The following is a 14751-nucleotide window of genomic DNA, read 5'->3' on the forward strand; positions in this document are numbered from 1 at the left end:
GCTCCTTCTTAGTAACTGGCGCAAGCTCTGTGTTTTGACTTCCAGCCTGGGCAGAGAGCTGATAACACCGATTGTTTTTAATTGTTGCTAAGTAATGTTTATTCTGGCCAAGGACTCTGTGAGCCTCATGCTCTGCTGGGGACGAGGGATGGCCGGGAGGAAGGAGACAGGACACTTGACCCAAGCCAGCCAAAGAGGTATTCCATACCACAGCACGTCATGCCCAGGGAGGTAACTGAGAGTTACCCGGAAGGGCGCTCTCTGTTTTTGGGGGGGGGGGGTCGAACTCGTTCGGCGGTGGTATCGTATTCTCTTGTTATTTTCTCTTATCAATATTATCATTGGTGGTAGCAGCAGTGATTTGTGTTATACCTTAGTTACTGGGCTGTTCTTATCTCAACCCGTGGGAGTTACCTTCTCCTGATTCCCCTCCCCATCCCTCTGGGAGTGGGGAGGGTTGGGGCGGGGGGGGAGGCGGGGTGAGTGGACGAGCTGTGTGGATCAGTTTAAACCACCACACAAGACCAGGGCATTTCTCTACAGCCTGTCTGCACCTTGTAACAGTCTCAGTCTTCCAGCAACGGTGGTCGTTCACACAGTGAGAGTCCAGGCTCACTGCAGGCACTACCAAGTGATTGACACCCACACCATATTTACTGGAAGCATACCCAGCTGCTGCACACACGGGTTAGCTCCTCATTCTATTACTGGGATACTTCAAAAGCTGGAGGGATTTAACAATTTTAAATTAATTTTAACAATTTTTAAGCCTATTAAAAAAAAATAGCTTCCAAATTATAAAAAATCACTGATTTTACATAAAACTAAACACAGAAATGGAATAAACTGTTAATTAATACCCAGAATTAAAACTGGCAAATATCTTACCTAAAAATATATATAATAAAAAAGACTTTGTGAGTGACATAAATCAGCAGGTGGAATTCAGCCTGAAGAACTGAAATAGTAGATACACTAAGCCTGTATCTGTACAAACACAACAACAGAAGGGTAGATTACTGGAGTTTGGTTAGAGGCCTAGAAGCCTGGTTTTTCATAGGCTGTGGTTTTCCTTGACTCTGTCAGGAACTTATGTTAATCAGCTAATGTCTTGTAGGTACCATGAAACATCTGTTCAAGTCATTTATTAAGCTCGTCCAAGCGAGCTGCTTGTTCTTGCAAAGGGAAGAAGTTAAACACAAACTGCAGTGCACCAAAGGAAAAAGTCATTAAACAGTGGAGAAAAGCAAAGCTTATTAAAACACAGAAAACCATCAAATGTTAAGGTGTGTTTTATCAAGCAGACTAAAATCTCTTCCTGATTTTTGTTCTGGTATATTTTCATTTGTTCGGGTTTTTTTTAGGACTGCACAACAGGTCAGGTTAACAGCCATCTCCATGATTGTTCTAAAGCCACCAGTATGCTTTAAATACTGCCCCAGTATCAGTAAAAATGCAGTTACATTTGTGTATTAAATTCTCCATTCCCCTGTTCACATACTGGAATAACATTATTTCTCTCCAGTACAAAGTTTCATAACGCATTTCACAGTACATGGACTCATGCTCATTGCCATGGAAACCATCAGGGCCACAGGCACTGCAGAATCACTGCCTTGTAGAAACATTTCTGTAAGGCAGCCCCAGGATTTCAATCATGCAAGCAGCAGGGCATTAGATGCTATTAGTACACTGTTAGGAACAAGCAATAGGGCTGTAATAAGATTAAAGTCCGAAATACTGCTACTTACAAGTGGGATGGAGCATTTCCCCAGGACTACTTAGTGTATTATTTCTCCTATTTCACAAATCTCACCGAACTCAAATCTTTTCTGAACACATTCAGTACTTCGGGCAATTTTTGCAAATTGCAAATACAATTTATATTTATTATTTTTAATGAATTCAGTACCTAACCATCACTTCAAGAACGCAAGCTGATGAATATACTCCTTCAGTAGAGCACAACATAAGGAAATTACATAGAAGCAGTAAAGGCAAGCACTGTTTCAAGATTTTCCGCTCTATACACCAGAGCCTTAAGCTTATACTCCAACATACAGTTGATATGTATGTTCTGTGTATTATTAATGAGTCACCATCATTCACAAATCCACAGAGCTCATTGAGCTGGTAGGGTATTTGCACGTAAAAGGATTTCTCTTCAGCATCAACTTCTAGCAGCTTCCTATAAAAAGGATTTAAAGATGACAGCCAAAAGCAGCAGCAGCAAATTTTATTTAACAGCCTATATTTTAATCAGATCATGCCAAACTTATCATTTTGAAGAAAAACTGCAAGATAGTAACCCTTATATATTTGACCTTCAGAAATTAGTAAAACAGGGCACAGCTACGAGGGGAGGAGGAAGTGGGGGCTCATCTGAGACTACTGATCTTTTTCAAAGACCATACCCTGCAAAACAGAACTGGAACACATATACTACTTAAGGGTGTGTCTTAAAAAATCATTACTTCCATATGCATTCAACAGATGCTTCCAAGTAACCAGTAAAATCCCTACTGGACATGACTTCCACGTCATTTTCATGATTTATGAGTTTTTGTGCAATAATTTTTTCCACATTCAAGCACTTACCCTCTCTGGCAAATGCTTGGTTATGTGCTAAGGGACAGATCCTCCTAGTAACAGGTAGTGCAATTCAAAGAACCAAGCCTGGACTGAATCTCAGTTTTCCTGCTTAAAGTTTAAAATTCAGGAAAGGGAATGAAAGTCAATTACTGGTGGAAATCTTCAGCTTCCTCATCTTTCAGACAGAGATAGGACTTGCCTTGGTATCACCATCTGAACATGGCCATGTGAAACCACTTCCAGAAGAGCTCCATTTCTAGTAATAGCTACTGTGACAGTGAGATTAAAAACCACCATTCTAATTTTATCACCGAGAGCACCAATAGATAAAACAATATGCTTTCAGGTTGTTCCCAACAAGTGACATGGTAGCTGCAGTAAATACCCTGTATGTCATCTGAAGTTTAAAGGGCCTTAAAAGTTTAAGTTTTTGCACTGAAAATAACATAATATTAAAAAAATAACCGAGTCCTAAATGCAGAAAACTCAGCTCTATGTTACTGAGGAATTTTGGCAATAAGATTGCTTATTTTCCTCAGATTTGCATAAGAAACCCCCAAACATTGGCAAGAACTGACACCTTCCACTAATTCCAAAATGCCAAATGGGTATAACACTTGTTTAATACCAATAAGTAGGTATATTGTGTATTGCACTGATACAGGGCTCCATGGAACGGAGAGGATGTAAAGCAAATGGGCTGCAAAGCAGGATACAATGTTTAAGCAGAACAAAGGCAGACTGACAAGCCTTATATGCTCAAAGCAATATCCTGACCCTCTTTTCCAGTAAAAGATCAAATATTTATAAAAGAATTAGCCTATTATTGTATGCAAGCAGCAAAATTCAGGTGCATCTTCAAACTCCAGTAAGTAAATAAGCCTCTCCATTAACTTTAAAATTAGATTAATCCAAAAGAAATTAATAAAATGCTTATCTGAAATAAGCATCAACATAAAAGCCACCAAAGAACATTCCCACTCTTATGTCTAGAGAACCTTGTGTATGCATGTTACAAAAGATATTATCAAAGTCAAATAAGTTACATTGTCTTCGTTTTGCCCTCTTGATTTTAGATTATTGACTGATCTTCCAAAATACTAACAAGAATACTTATTATACAACCTTGAAATTTTCCAATTTACTACATTAACAATATATTTGCTTTCCTTTAAGATTATACCGTTATGGTATGTGCTAACATAATCAAACTGCTAAGCACTGCTGTTGGAGCAGGCATCTTATCTCTGCAATCTTAATGCTGCCTGAAGATCAAAAAAGAAAGAACAGTATGCTCAAAACTGTACCACCACTGAGAATGTATTTTGATCACATGTGTATACATAGAAAAATAACACACAAAGTAATCATACCCAAAAAATGCCTCTGACAAGGACAGATTAATAAAAAAGTATTTTAGCAACAGTAACCTGAAAACACACTAGGGCTTGTTGGGTAAGTCTTGCTCCTCTTCTTACAAAGTCTCTTATAAGGTCTGTAAGATTTAAAAGGTGGAGGTCCTAACACATAATAAGGCATAAAAGATGCTCATTTCTTAAGTGCCACAAAGGGCCTTTCAGCAGCTGTATGTGCTGGCTTTCTATCCATGGCTTGCTGTGTCTTGTACACCTCCCTAAACTACACCATGCTGCATGTCAGCTGCACAGGTCTAATTCTGTTACAATAAACTGAAAACCAAAGGAGAATATTTAAGAGTGTTTCAGTGTGCAGGGGATATAATGCATTGTCGCTGCAGCAAAGCCAGCAATTGTCACCTTCCCCACTCATAGATACCAGAGTCAAATTTAACACCTGAATAGCAAAGGTAACGCTTATTATCTTGTTTGTTTCTCATGTAGTATTTTAATCATTAAAATCTAGTATGTTACTCAACAGGTATTTGGTGGAAATGCTCTTTTCCTTGGCATTAACAGCCAAATAGGTATTACAAGAGCATGACTTACTGCTTTCAACAGCTACACATAGATACGATGGGGCAAAAGAATAGTTTGATAACCACATAACACGAACAAAAAAAAAAAGAAAAAGGAAGTTCAACTGTTAATAGCAGTAGTGTAGAATGCAACACACTTTTCCTTGCACACAGCACAAAAAAAGGCTGTTCTGAAATACTTCTCCCTTCAAGTTTTGAAGTATAACGCTGCTCAACACATTTAAGCCACCTCCACAGTTAGATTGACTCCTTTTGTCAGCACACAAGTTTCACGGTATGAAGTGATACCAGATGTTCTAGTTTTAAATGCCTCACTGGAGTATACTTACCATGACACTTAGTAGATGCTGAGTGCACCAATGCACCCTTATAAATTATTTGAAGTTTGTGCTCTGTTAGCAACTATACCTGCTATTCACTGACAAAACACACCGGAATTTTAATCCCCAGACCACCACACTGTGGGTACTTTACCCATTTCAGGCAAAGAAATATTCACTGAGCCTGAAAAGTGTTACATTGCAAGGAGGTTCTTGCCCTTTCAACTTGTTAGTATACATCAATGCTTTCTCTTCTGAATGTAAGCATGGATTATATGTCAGAAGTTCCCCTCTGGGTCAGATTCATGCAAGTCACTGTACCTGAAAATTAATAGAAAGTATATGTACATCACCTAAGTAATACAAAACACTTCTGTCTTCTCCATGGTTTAAGGTATCCATGAACAACACATCAAGCCAGTATTCAATTCACACACTAACCCTGTGCCAGCATAATCTGATCTAAATTTTTTGGGAAACAGGTCAAGGAAAAGTCAAAGAGATTAAAACTCAAAATTCCATCTGAACTCCTCTGGAGGACACACAAAACACTATAGAGCCTGAAGGACATTATGTTGGAAAACCCCATTCTACAGCTCTGCAGTGTCAGGAAGCTGTACAGGGAACAGCAGGCAGAACACACAGTCTGGGCACTCTTGCAAAGCCTTCAAAAAGGGTAATAAAGGAGGGAAGAAACCACAACAAAAGCTAGGAAAAGCACAATCTTCACAATTTAAGAAATGTGAAAGACTTTTAGCCAGTTCAATACAGGCTTCACTGTTACTACAAATTACTCAATACTACAGAAATGGATTGCTTCCTTTCCAAGACTGCCAAAAACTGTCATTTTAAAAAGTGCTTAAACAAACATTTGTAAGATGAATCTCAAAAATTGATTTTCAGTAAACATGGCATCTTGTTTCAATTACTATGATCAAACCTACCAACCTAAAGCACTCCTCACCCAAGAAACTAACTAGGCTTTCCCTATTAACAGCTGGGGATACAATCCTGTCTATCCCACACCTTTAGGACAAAAATGGCTGGTAAAGATACAAGACACAGACAAATACCACAACTATGAGTAGAGTAACTATCTAAAACTAATCCAGTAATGTTAGGGTGTTTTAAAAAAGGTAAATTAATGTGGTTTGATCTATGTTTAAAATAAATAAATAAACCTTATACATACCATAGATGAGAATACAAACCATTACGCAGACTCCACCATCACCAAACCAGGGATGATATAACGAAGTTTAAAGTAACAATCTTTGATTAAATCAGTCATATCTGACACAAGAGAAATATCTGCACTACAGACATACTGGTGTAAACACAAATGCAGAAAAGGCCTACAACTTCTAACCATCTTCTTGACATATTATGTTTTAGCCAATGTACGTTTGTATTCAATACAAATAAATTGACAAGGATGTCTCAGGTTTAGCTTAAGTTCTATACAAACCTTAGGAAGTACACACACACACATATATATATACATATGTGTGTGTGTGTATATATATTCAAAGACTTATAGAATTAAGTAGCTGGAACAAACATCACCTGGCATTAGAAAATCACTTTCAGTAGTAACATGGCCTCTAACCCTCATGTCAGAGTTTGAGAGCATAAGGACTCAGGTATCCCTCACCCACTGCCATCCATGAAGGCTTCTGTTGAAAGCTCTTGCAATATTCATTAACTACAGAATGGTAATTTGTTACTACTATTACATCTTTCCACATTAGCAGCTATGAAGATAAAGGAATAGAAATTTATAGTTGTTTTGAGAAACCTACGTAACTTTTGCTACCATCTACAACATGCAAAATGTTGTAGAAGTAGAAATACTGCATAAGTGTAAAAAGAATTCATATAGAGATTTAATAAAAACGGAAACATCATTCCCACTAATGAAATACTAAGAGCAATGTGCATATTAATGCTTTAGTGCATTGTTAAGGCTCCAGCTGTATCATTATACAACAACAAGGTATAAGAAAACTTGACTCAGTCAACGAAAGTGTTAATGGCTATAATTTTCTGAATGCATACATAAATTCAAAAGATTAGGATTTTAAAAAGAAAAAAAGTCATATATTGGTGCTTAAGAATTTAATTAGATGAGAAATCATTTTCCTTTACTTTTACACTCCTTCCTAGAATATCCTCATGCAGAAGATTTGCAAGGAATGCAAGCAGCTTCCCATTAACAACGTACTTCCTTGTGACTACTATGAAGGCAAACCTGATTAATAAGAAACACTTACTTGGCCTAGCAGGCAGCACACTTGCCTTGCTACAAAATCCTCATCTCCCAACCCACAGCTGTTATTTTCCCAGAAGAAAGTTTCCATATATCCATTATCTACATACCAGTGGTCAGACACAACCCACAATCTACCACATGGAGTAACTCTGGTTTTTAATATTAGTTCAGTTTCTGTATTACATAAGCTTTCATGCTCATCTACTAAAAATGTTACTTACCCTGCCTGACCTTATGTCTCCGAGTGATGCACCAGATCATCTCTGCTTTCACAGCTTTATATCTTGCCTGATATCACTTCGTATCAATTGAACAGGGTTAGAAGTTTCACTAAAACAACATTCTAGCAAAGTCTCCAAGCACTGACAGAAATTCAGAATCTCTTATTAGAATTACACCATTTCCCAGTACTACCAACTGTAGACAATTTGGAAACTGGAGAACCTGCATGCTGCTTCCTCACACAAAACTCAACTCCCAGGTTTCCCAGGAATAAGCTTACCCATGAGCACAAGTTTGCAAGATTAGGCTACACAGCAGTGGGAAACGAGCCTGTAAATGAAGAACAGTCTCATAACACCCTGCAGCCATTGATCTGCTACTTCCAGTAAAGCAATGTGATATAATGCCTAAATAACATTACCATACATACAGTGGCTTTGTTGAAAAGAATACTAATATTACAAAAGCTGAAGATTTGCTACAAACATGAAACAAGGTTACGCTGCAGCTTCTGTTGTAATAATGCAGCAAACTGGAAGCAAGACACTTCAATGACAAACTAACTCACTCCATCTGCTCTCACAGATACAGCACAATTACTTTAGCACCAGAGTTTCTCTGTCCACTTCATTTACTCACTTCACTGTGTGACAGGAAGGATGCAAAGGTACTACAGAGCAGAGCTGTCACTCACTCAAAGGCTACAGTCCAGTGCAGATGTAAGAGGCCAAATAAAAATTTCAACAGCAGAATACTAAAAAGGAAGAGTAGGGGGAAACGAACAAAGAACCAAATTGTAAGAGATAACAAATAACTACAAGGAAATGCAAGTGATCAGAACTGCTCATTACACTTGCTTCTACAATTATAGTGGCTCTTATTTAAAGTCCAAGTATCTTTAGCACTAATCCACCAGTTACAACAAATACTGTAATTTGTAGCTCTTACTACACTTGCTGGAGGCCCTTCTGATTTTCTGTGTATCTGTTGGTACTTCCCCATTCATCAGGAAAAAGGGATCTGACAATCTGCTCCACACAAGCAACTGAGAAGAAAGCCTATGCTCTTTCCTTACATGCATTCCTTGCACACACACACCAGAGCTGTGCTACCCTTTCAATTCCATATATAAACCTTAGAAAAATCATGTGTTATATATCGTCTTATTTCAATGAAAAAGTGAACAGAGATAACATTTAATTATCTACAAGGAGGGACTCCTTGATGTCTCGTCACAATTTTCTAATCTCTGAGTGGTGTCCCTGCAGTTAAATACAGTTGCAGTCAACTGTGACAGCATTCAGTACACCTGAAACTAGCCGCCCTGATCTACCACCAGGAAGGTGAGAGTATGCGGGACACCAGAGCTAATAATAAACCAAAGTCTTTTTAGTCTTCATATGTCTGAACTCTGTTTACACATTCTCAAATGGCAAAAGATGATCATAAGGTGATCTGTACTTCTTTTAAAAAACAACTACAAAACAGTTGAGGTCACCACATCAGATACATGTTCCAGTAAGAGAAAACACTGAGTCAGTAGAATTGTTAGTCTAGTTCTCTTCTACAGAAGGAAAAACTTCAATCATGTCCATGGTCTTCCACTTATACTTCCAAAGCTGCTGCTGATACTGCTAAACTTAAGAAACTAAACCTACTTCTTCAAGAAAGCTCTCTTTCCTATGGACTCCATGCAAGTAGATAGCTGTAAAGAGAGTAAAGACCAGACTAAAAAGACTATTTGAAGAATAAGCTCACTCACCTTCTAAAAATGCCTTTACAAAGCAATTCACACAAGCTAAAAAGCTTATGGTACTCCAAATGGACACACAGCTCACAAAGAAGGTGTGAGCTCTAATTAGGTCCAAAAGCCTACTGCAAACCAAGCTGCAAAAACCCAATCATGGTTTTCCCCTCATCCCTCCTCTTTCAGCTCTTATATTAAAAGCTACTGTGAACACAAGTTTTCTTTGGACTACTTGACTGGAGAGAACACAATGGAATTTTTATTCAGATTTCTACAACAGGAAGCAAAGACAACAAAATGTGATGTACTGCACTCAACTGCTGATCTTTTTCTCATCTGAAAGAAAATGCACATTACAAATCCAGGTTTCTGGAGGGTTGTTTTTTTCCCTGCCATTTCTATTTTCTTAGACTAGACCACCTACATCATAAACTGCCTTCACTACAGATTTATTCATCAAGCCTGTAATTTTTCCAACACACTGCTGTATCAACAAAATCTCCAGGTAAAAACTTAAACACACAGCATAGTCTGTTTGCTGAATCAGTCCAAGCACTTCATGATGGCATAAACCAGTGACATCTTAGGACTTTCCACAGTATGCAACAATTGTGTTACCCCTTAGAGTTATACAAATTCTTATACAGACTACACGTATCTTCTCACTAGGGATGAGTTAAAACGCAGTGATCTGTAGAACAAGCACATACTGCCACAATCTTTATAGCTAAATAAACCCAAAGCAGATCACAATATTGTCTTCAAAGAACTAACAAAAGTATCATATTTCTATTCAGCACATAGTCAAAAACACAATACCCATTCAATTCAAGAATTCAGGAGGTGACAAGTTCAAAAAGACAGCACCTCAAAGATGCCTTAATAAGCCTCCACAACTTCAATGGCTCTGAATCCACGTGCAATCAGTGTCTTTCACTGCGCTGTAAAAGCAACTGGATAGAGTCAATTTTCTTTGATACTGCAGTCATTCCTTGTATTTCCGAGCTGGAAGAATAACACCACTCACTTTTGCTTATCACACTCTATAAAAGACATTCTTAATTCAAAACTGCCAATATAACCGTATGATACATAATACCTGTCTGCTGTAAACCTTTCAAAAATGCATCAGAAAACAAAACCATGTTCAAACTATCAAAAACAGAATAAAATACTTGGAATCTCATGATCATGCTGATATAGTAGCTAGGTACACGTATAATTTGAGGACTGAGACCTCAATATCTTGCAGGAAAGCTCATCGGAAAGGTACAGACTTGGATTTTTCTTCTCCTTTTGTCAAACTGTGAAGATTGGAAATCTACATTCACTCTTCATTTCAGAAGCATTTTATAAATAAGTATTCAGGCAGCTCAATCAAGTTATCAAGCGTCTACGATGTGTCACTGTTCTCCCCCAGTCTTCCCAAATTTTGGTGCTATTATTTTTGTGGAAAACTCAAATAGTATTAACATTTTAACAAGTTATGTGATTTTAGCCCATCCTATTAGTTCGGGTTTCATTGTTAGCTTTTACTCCTGCCATGGCAGCACTTTATAACTTATTATAGTGTTATCTGAAATACAACTAACTTGATCTAAATCCAAATTACACCATTACATAACAAAATAAGGAATTAATCAGATTAAAATACGAAAGAAGTTAACTACAGATTGCTCTACTTGCACCAAAACTAAAAAGGAGGCCAGGAAAATAGGTATTCCTACATCATTATGTATTTTAAGGCAACATACTGATATTTAGAACTTCTCTTCCTTACTAATATTGTTTTCTTTTACTTTACCGATCCTCTGAAATAAGAAGCTTTCTAAAATTACTTTCGCATCCTCACATACAGAGAAGACTGATGCATCTTCTGTTCTGCATACACAGATCCAAAAGCAACCTACATACCATTCCTTTGCCTCCAAAACAGCCTCATTTGAAAGGGTTACTTATGCCACTGCCAGGAGACAAAGGAACAGTGGAAAGAGATCACCAACTTCCCTGACACCCACCAAAATCCACCCTAGATTTTGGCACATAATCACCCTGTTATCACCAAGACGACCGAGAAAGTCTTGTTCCTTTGTGAGAGCACAGACCACACATTTAAATCAGGAAGATATTAGAAATGTTTCAGCAAAATTCCAGTAAGACATCTGAAGGACTTCCAATAGGAGTCACTTTGTTTACAAAGGAAGCAAATTTATGCCAATGCTTCTCTTCACCACAGGGGTCATGGAAGTTTGTGAACGATACTGTTAGTGCCCTGAGAACACTTTGTATAAGATCCACTGGGAGACATCTTCAGCAGGTGGCAAGGTGAAAGCTTTCATTTGTTTTCAGTAAGTCACCTTCCTCCACACAGACTCCATGCAAGAGGCACCACTGTGCTGTACCAGGAGATTACACAAGGACAGGGCAGAAAACCAAAAGCATAAAGCAAAAGGAATCATAGGCATTTGTTAGACTGTCAGAAGCTGACCATCAGAGCCACTCATAGCTGATTTGAACGAACAGCAGTTCACAAAGCTAATTACACATCTAATGGAGAACAGGTTTTAAACACCTGTTCTTTTTATTTCATTAAAAGAAAAACAAAAGAAATCAAATGCAACAGTTCAAATCTGATAAAACAGGTTTTACACCCACAGAAATGGAATTAAAGGTGCCAACCTGTATCCTGCTCTTAACTATTCCCTTTTTCATTATTCCCTCAATCCCGCTATTAAAAAGCCACACATACACACCACTGTCCGTCTGGCACTACCCAGCTTGCAACAACAGCAGGCTGCTGTCAGCTGCCATATTTTCATGGCTATATTTCACAACTGGCCAGTTTTCACCACTCCTTGAAGATGCTATGTGCATGAAAACCACAGATACACAGACTGCTGAACAGAGTATTGCAGAAAGAGAGAATGTGAATTTGAGTCTTTCATAAGAACCACTACACATAAATAGGTTATTCTTCCTCTTCACAAGTATTTACTATACTGTGTAACTCCACGATAATGACTGTGGACTATGACTCATAAATGCCAAGCAGGCTTCAAAGCTTCACTCAAAATTATGCTCTTCCTTCTCATCAGCAGTATATCCATTCTCCTTCATGCTTCAGCTGGACAGTGTTCTGGTGACACTTGGCAAAAATAATGAGGTAACAAACAATGCTTCTACCCTTAATAAGTTTAAGTAGCCATGGTTTTCCCCACTCTGTGCCATTATGAACATTACCAACTGTGTAAGATGTATACTAACACAAAAAGAGACAGCAGCAAAGCCAAGAACCAAGCTTAGTAGATGCTCTTCCATCTAAAGTCTGCATGGACTGCCTTTATTAGGATGCCCCCATTCTCTGCTAAGTCCATTCAATTTGTCAGTTTATTTATTAAGAAAACAGAGTAGTTGTGGGCAGCACAAAGAAGGGGAAAAGCACAACAGATAAAGGGAAAACCCACTATGTTTGCCATCTCTTACAGCTGTGTAACTTTCACCAGCTTGATGTTGAAAGAGAACACCTGGGCACCACAGCAGTGGAACTTAAGAATGAAAGGTAATATTTAAAAGCAATTCTTTTCTGCCCTGTCCCAGCCTTCGCTTGCTTAAGGGTGCAAGTTGCTCCCCTCCCCAGAGATGAGCATGAGTCAGGAAGGCTGAGAGGAGAGCGAAACTGTGAGGGTGGTGAGACACTGGCACAGGTAGGTTACCCAGGGAAGCTGTGGCTGCCTCATCCCTGGCAGTGTTCAAGGCCAGGCTGGATAGAGCTTAGAGCAACCTGCTCTAGCGGAAAGTGTCCCTGCCCGCGACAGGAGGTTGAAACTGGATGATCTTGAAGGTCCCTTCCAACCCAAACCGCTCTGTGACTCTATGGAACCGCTCCTGCCCCTCGGGAGGCCAGTGCAGCCCCAGCCCGGGAACAGACAGGGCTCCCTGCCGCGGCACCGCCCCACACACGGGACCCGCTCCGCCGGCGGCTCCACGCGGCCGCCCCTCCCCGCCCGCCCTCCGCCAGCAGCAGCTCCGGCCCTCCGCTCACCAGCCCGTCTATCTGCACTTGCTTGACGGCCGAGTCACCCGTGGCGGCGGCCTTGCCTTTGCCCTTCGAGGCGCCGAAGCCGCTGCCGGCAGCCCCGGAGCTCTCCTTGCGCGACGCCATCTTTCCCCTCGCACCGGCCGGAAAGAGAAAAGCGAAACACCGGAAGCGGCGGCGCGGCCGCGGCGGTGCCAGGGGAAACAGCTCCGGACGGAAACGCGGCGAGGAGGTTTCTTGGCGTCCCGTGGCGGTGCCGGTGCCGGTGCCGGTGCCGGTGCTGGTGCTCACAGTCACGCGAATCACCGCCATACTTCGGGGTCAGCGTGGTGGCGGAGGGTTTGCCATCAGCGCTGAGGGAGGCTCAGCTCACGGAGCATTGGCACCCGATGAACCAGCTCAATACAGAGAAGCATTTTCAGGAGAGAACAGATATGAGAGTGTTGGGTTTTACCTTTAGAAAAGCAGACTGCCATGGATTTATGTGACATGGAGCTGTTGGAGGGAGCCCAGGGGAGGCCACGAAGATGATCAGAGGGCTGGAGCCTAAAAACAAGCTGAGGGAGTTGGGGTTGTTCAACCTGGAGAAGAGAAGTCTCTGGAGAGAGCTTAGAGCAGCTCCCAGTGCCTAAAGGGGCCAACAAGAAATCCTGAGAGGGGCTTTTGACAGAGGCCGGTAGTGATAGGACAAGAGGGAATGGTTTAAACTGACATAGGGGAGATTTACGTTAGATGATAAGGAAGACATTCTTCACTGTGAGGGTGGTGAGGCACTGCTTGGAGCAGTGTGGTCTAGCATGAGGTGTCCTTGCCTGTGGCAGTGGGTTGGAACTGGATGAGCTTCAAGGTCCCTTCCAGCCCAAACCATTCTGTGATTCTATGATTCTATGAGATATATCCCACTTTCCATTTTCCATTGGGGGAAAAAAAAAAAGTTAAATGGAGATTGAAGGGAAAGTTTGGAATCGCAGCATAGCTGATGTCAGACGTGCCTGGTGCCCGAAACGAACTGAAGTGTGCATGTGCAACGGGATTAGGGCACTGCTGTAAAATGTAAGTTTGGAGGGAGGCGGATGCAGTAACAACCCCAAGTTTCAGGGCAGCGTGCTGTGGCCAGTGAGCTCTGCCATGATCCTCGTGTTGCAAACTTGAATCCTACCCTTAGCAGGTTTCCATGAGTTAATGTTGCCCCCCCCCCCCCCCCCCCCATCACTGCCTTTTGAAGTTTTTCTAGAGAACAAAGTTGCTTGATTCTGTGTTAATATTTCACTTTTCTATTATTTACATATGCATATCCAGTTTTAATTTACAGATATGATCAAATAGCTTTAATTAAAGAAAAATAAGATTAGGAAACAGTATTATGGTAATACAGTGGTTTTCAACTGGGTAGCTGTGGGCTGCTTCAAAGATACTGCTGAAAGGTATTTAAATAGGTAAAAAACATACCTTCTGTCTGTAAATGCACAGTGCTTTACCACTGGCAAATTCTTTGGGATCTGAAAAGAAATTAAATAGGGATAAAAGGAATGGGATAGACCAATGCAATACACTATTCCTGCCTGTCAGCTTTTGAACAGAAACTCAATGTAATTTTAAAAGAGGAGG

The 14751-nt window shown here is 40.2% G+C and overlaps 1 protein-coding gene across 1 annotated transcript in view; it reads right to left on the reverse strand.

Annotated features, from left to right (window-relative positions):
* The window catches only part of EIF3H (eukaryotic translation initiation factor 3 subunit H), an 89271-nt gene extending 75964 nt beyond the window's left edge, over nucleotides 1-13307 (reverse strand). The window contains exon 1 of the mRNA XM_065668835.1: nucleotides 13150-13307. Within this exon, the coding sequence (XP_065524907.1) occupies nucleotides 13150-13269 (120 nt within the window). The 5' untranslated portion in view covers nucleotides 13270-13307. The remainder of the gene's footprint in view (nucleotides 1-13149) is intronic.
* Between the last annotated feature and the right edge of the window lie 1444 nt (nucleotides 13308-14751).

Source organism: Lathamus discolor, chromosome 2 (assembly GCF_037157495.1).
Source record: "Lathamus discolor isolate bLatDis1 chromosome 2, bLatDis1.hap1, whole genome shotgun sequence".
NCBI classification, from domain to species: Eukaryota; Metazoa; Chordata; class Aves; order Psittaciformes; family Psittacidae; genus Lathamus; species Lathamus discolor.